Raw genomic sequence first — 4,464 nt, 5'->3', positions numbered from 1 at the left:
CAGCGCTGGAAAGAGCAAATAGAGCAAAATGAGGCATGGCTAAAATGCAGGATCTGTTTGGTATTTTGAAAGAAAAACTATTTATATACTTTATATAGGTATGGCCCTACAATATATTGTTCAAATATAGCATGATATGTCCCCTTTAAGGTATTATTAAGGTAGGGTTAATGTTGCTCTCAAAGTGCACCAGATTGATGCTTTTAACTTCAATATTTAAGAAAAAAAAATCTTCCCGGGGAAGCATGCCCCCGGACCCCCCTAGAGGAGGTGACGACCCCCCTAAAGGATGTTTGGTCCACCCCCCACTTGTTAAAAAAAAAATATAGTACTTTAACCCTGCACCCCCCCCCCCCCCCCCCAACAACTCCTGGGCTAAGCCCCGGATCTCCTACAATCCTAAATCCGCCTCTGGGAACCAGTGTTAGGGTTTCTTAATCTGGGGTCAGTAATGCAGTGCACATCGGTTTGAATTTCCGTGGGATTCTTTTCCGTGTCACTTTTCATTTCCCATTTTGTGCATTCTGAAAGGCAACTGGAGTGTCTCAGCCCCAGCAGTGTTCACACTTTGCAAGCACTTTGTTCCTCTCACTAATCTACACAGGACGGCAGCGTGTCTGATAGCAGCAGCACGTAAACAGACTCACAGTAACACCACTAATCAATAGAAAGCACTGAGGTACAAACTGCCAGAGAGCAAAGATGAATGAAGAAAAGGGCGAAGTAAACAGTGCACCTGTTAATCCCAGAGAGCGACGCAGCGACGCCTCGCACTCACAGGGGAGAGATCATTCTCTAATGTTGCAGTCAGAGAGGGGAGTTGTTTACGCCGTCTGCAGGGTTGAAGCCGCTCCACTATCCGCTCCCTCCTGCACGCCTCTTATTCATTTTCAATTTCTATGTAAATGCTTCTGGTGGAAAGCCGCGGTGCAGAGGTGGAGCCGTGGCATGCGGCGTGGCAAACCGCTGCATCGCTGCGCAGAGGTGGTTCTGCTTCAAACTGCAGCAAACAGATAGAGGGAGGGAGGGGGGAGGCGGGGGAGGCGGCTTGATTGGAATGGCCTTCACGTTCTATTGTACGAATTGATCCCTCTCTGTGTGGATGTTTCTTTGATTCCCTTTCCTCTCGCTTTATTTCACTCTGCATGTAACAACAACACATAAACTGTGCATCTCGTCCACTTTTCTCACAATCACCCGGCTCCCCCTCCCTTTTATTCTTTCCTCCTCTTTTCTTCATCAAGGCCATGTCCTTTTATCTCTCTCTCCTCCCGCTACTCCAGCCCATACTCTCCCTTTCTGCTCAGTATGCGTATTGGATGTTCAGACAGACATGCAGTGTGAGTCTCAGAGAGTGGGATCAATGCTGCAGCGCACACACATTCATGTGCGAGGCGGCTAATGGAAGTCAATGACTTCTACAGGTGTCCTTGTTTGTGAGAAACGACTTTGCGTCATTTCGTTTGCCCTGAAGAGCAGAACAACATAAGTTGCAGCAGAAGTTTTGTTGCTCTCGACAGTCTCACACTTTCCTCTGGTCTCACTCCATTCAGCAGAGTGAAGCTCTGAATGTGCAGGAGCTGGTGCTGCAGCACAGCGACGGGCACTCACTGCTTAGCAACAGGAACACTCCACATCACACCTGTCCTGCATACTACCGTGTCTGATGCATGGGCTTTCATGTGGCTGCTTTTGGGCAAAACTGCAGTTTATTGGAGTTAAGCTCATTTGAAAAATATTTCAGTTTTTCAACTTAAAGAGGACCTATTATGCTTTTCTGAACTTTCACTTTCCTGTAGTGTGTTAGCTTGCTTCTCGGGCATCTAACTGTCTGCAAAGTCTAACAGCGGGTGTTTCTTTCCCACTCCCATTTTTAGACGATATTTTCTAGGGATTAATTGTAGAAATGGAAATATTAGTCAGTGATAAATAAAAGAGAAACGGGTGCTTCATATCCATCCATTGCCCAACACAGCAATGTTATATATATACAGTGCACAACTTGACGGACGAACACAAGTACTGTATGAAAGAAGTATGCATAATTTGTACATGCAAATATGTGAAATGAATATACTGCACTGTATTAGGACATGGAGCGTGTGTGTGTGTGTGTGTGTGTGTGTGTGTGTGTGTGTGTGTGTGTGTGTGTGTGTGTGTGTGTGTGTGTGTGTGTGTGTGTGTGTGTGTGTGTCATTGCCTCTCTCCCTTTCACTACCCTTTGAATGCTGGAGCTGTGTTTCCATGGTAACACTGACCCCTGGGAGCCACACAAGGCTCTTTAGAATCCCTCTCTCTCTCTCTGTCTCTCTCTCCTGCTTGTCCATCCTTTCCTCCCACTCTGTGTACTTCTCTCTACCTCTTCATCACCTGTTCTCTCACCAACTTGCTCTTCTTCTCTTTCTCCTCTGTTCAAACAAAACAAACCTCTTTGCTAGTTATGTGTTCAGGTGGCGGACACACTGCCGTGCTCACTCTGTAATGTCATGTGCGTCTACGGCATATATCTATCATTCACGACATCATTACATTGCTGACACACACACACACACACACACACACACACACACACACACACACACACACACACACACACACACAAAGACTCATTTAAAATCATGTTCTCATTACACTAACTTTCCTTGATTTAGTCGATGTAATATGCTGATCAATAGCCTTCAAGCAATAACCACCATGTTTCCTTCTCCCTCCCAGGCCAAGCTGATCGTCCCTAACAGCACGGCGGGGCTGATCATCGGTAAAGGTGGAGCGACAGTGAAGGCGGTGATGGAGCAGTCCGGGGCGTGGGTCCAGCTATCCCAGAAACCCGAGGGTATCAACCTGCAGGAACGGGTGGTCACCATCAGCGGGGAGCCCGAGCAGAACCGCAAAGCCGTGGAGATCATCGTCCAGAAGATCCAGGAGGACCCACAGAGCTCCTCCTGCCTCAACATCTCCTACTCCAACATCACAGGCCCCGTCGCCAACTCCAACCCCACCGGCTCCCCGTACGCCAACTCCACCGAGGTGATGCCGTCCGCGGCCGCCGCTGCAGCATCCGCCGCTTCTTCTCTGCTCGGCCAGGCTAGCTTGGCCGGGGTCGGGGCCTTCCCCACCACCATGTCCAGCTTCTCAGGCAACGACCTGCTGGCCATCACCTCCGCCCTCAACACCCTGGCCAGCTACGGCTACAACACCAACTCCCTGGGCTTGGGTCTGAATCCCGCGGCAGCCTCAGGAGTGTTAGCAGCGGTAGCAGCTAATGCTAACCCAGCAGCAGCCGCCGCAGCTAATTTGTTAGCATCCTATGCCAGTGATGCATCCACCAGCGTTCACCAAGCAGCGAGTCTCGGGGGCTTCTCTCTGGGATCCTTGGCTGCCGCAGGAGCCACCAACGGCTACTTGAGCGCCGCGTCGCCCCTGTTGGGGTCATCTCTACTGGCCCAGGAGAAGCTGGGAGAAGGAGCAAAGGAAGTGGTGGAGATTGCCGTGCCAGAAAACCTGGTGGGAGCCATCTTGGGGAAAGGAGGGAAGACGCTAGTGGAGTACCAGGAGCTGACCGGCGCCAGGATCCAGATCTCCAAGAAAGGCGAGTTCATCCCTGGAACTCGGAACAGGAAGGTGACCATCACGGGGTCTCAGGCCGCCACGCAGGCTGCACAGTACCTGATCAGCCAGCGAATCACCTACGAGCAGGGGGTACGTGCCACCAACCCACAGAAGGTGGGCTAAACCTGACAGCCAATGAGAAACGAGGAGGAAAAGAGGGGAAAAAAAGAGTGGGGGCTTGGGGGAGGAGTATCAAAAATTGAAAGTGAGAATGGAAAAAGGAGAGGAGAGCAAGAATGTCAGAAAGAATCGTCTGCGCCGTTTTCTTCTGCGTGTTTTCAGTATTCTCTATAAAAAAAAAGAAATGTTGACGCAAAGCAAAAATGTGCTGAGAAGACGAGGAGGCAATGGAGCGAGTTATCACGCTGAAAAACCAAGAAAAAAATGTGTAACTAAATGTGTAAATAAGGTTTTATTACTTAACGTCTTGACCTTTCGGATTTTTTATTGTTTCGTTTTATTGTTTTGATTAGTAAATTAAGCTGTCTGTTTGTTCGTTTGTGTATTGTGTGGACAGAGCTGAATGCCATGTAGACAGGCCGACTGCCTGAGAGGTGACAGGAAGTAGGGGGAGGAAGGGAAGGGCATGGGCACACAGGGGGGAGGGTGTGCGTTTACAGGGTACAACCCAAAATCCCTTATGGAAGTAACCCTAACCCCTCCCTCCCCCTGAAGCCCACACCCTCCTGTAGGGTTTTTGTTTTTCTTCTAGTTTTGATTTGCCCCTCCGCCCCGCCTCCCCCCGAAGCCTCTCTCACTACTTGCCCACAGCCTTGCCTTCCCCTCACCCCTCCCCCCCTTTTTACAAGGGTTTTTATAATGAGCAAGACTGCAAACTTAAGCCTGGTGTGCGAG

At 49.6% G+C, this 4,464-nt stretch overlaps 1 protein-coding gene across 1 annotated transcript; it reads left to right on the top strand.

Moving 5' to 3' along the window:
- The first annotated feature begins 2,694 nt into the window (after window positions 1-2,694).
- Window positions 2,695-4,100, top strand: LOC117457523 (RNA-binding protein Nova-1-like). Its single transcript, XM_034097665.1, has one exon. The coding sequence runs from the start codon at window positions 2,695-2,697 to the stop codon at window positions 3,730-3,732; it is 1,038 nt and encodes a 345-aa protein (XP_033953556.1). The 3' UTR covers window positions 3,733-4,100.
- The last annotated feature ends 364 nt before the right edge of the window (window positions 4,101-4,464 follow it).

This window comes from Pseudochaenichthys georgianus, chromosome 13, assembly GCF_902827115.2.
Source record: "Pseudochaenichthys georgianus chromosome 13, fPseGeo1.2, whole genome shotgun sequence".
Classification (NCBI taxonomy): Eukaryota; Metazoa; Chordata; class Actinopteri; order Perciformes; family Channichthyidae; genus Pseudochaenichthys; species Pseudochaenichthys georgianus.
This window is presented reverse-complemented; position numbering and strand designations above follow the sequence as displayed.

Coding starts and splice junctions, on each gene's coding strand:
- LOC117457523 (XM_034097665.1), top strand. CDS start 2,695: ATGTTTCCTTCTCCCTCCCAGGCCAAGCTGATCGTCCCTAACAGCACG.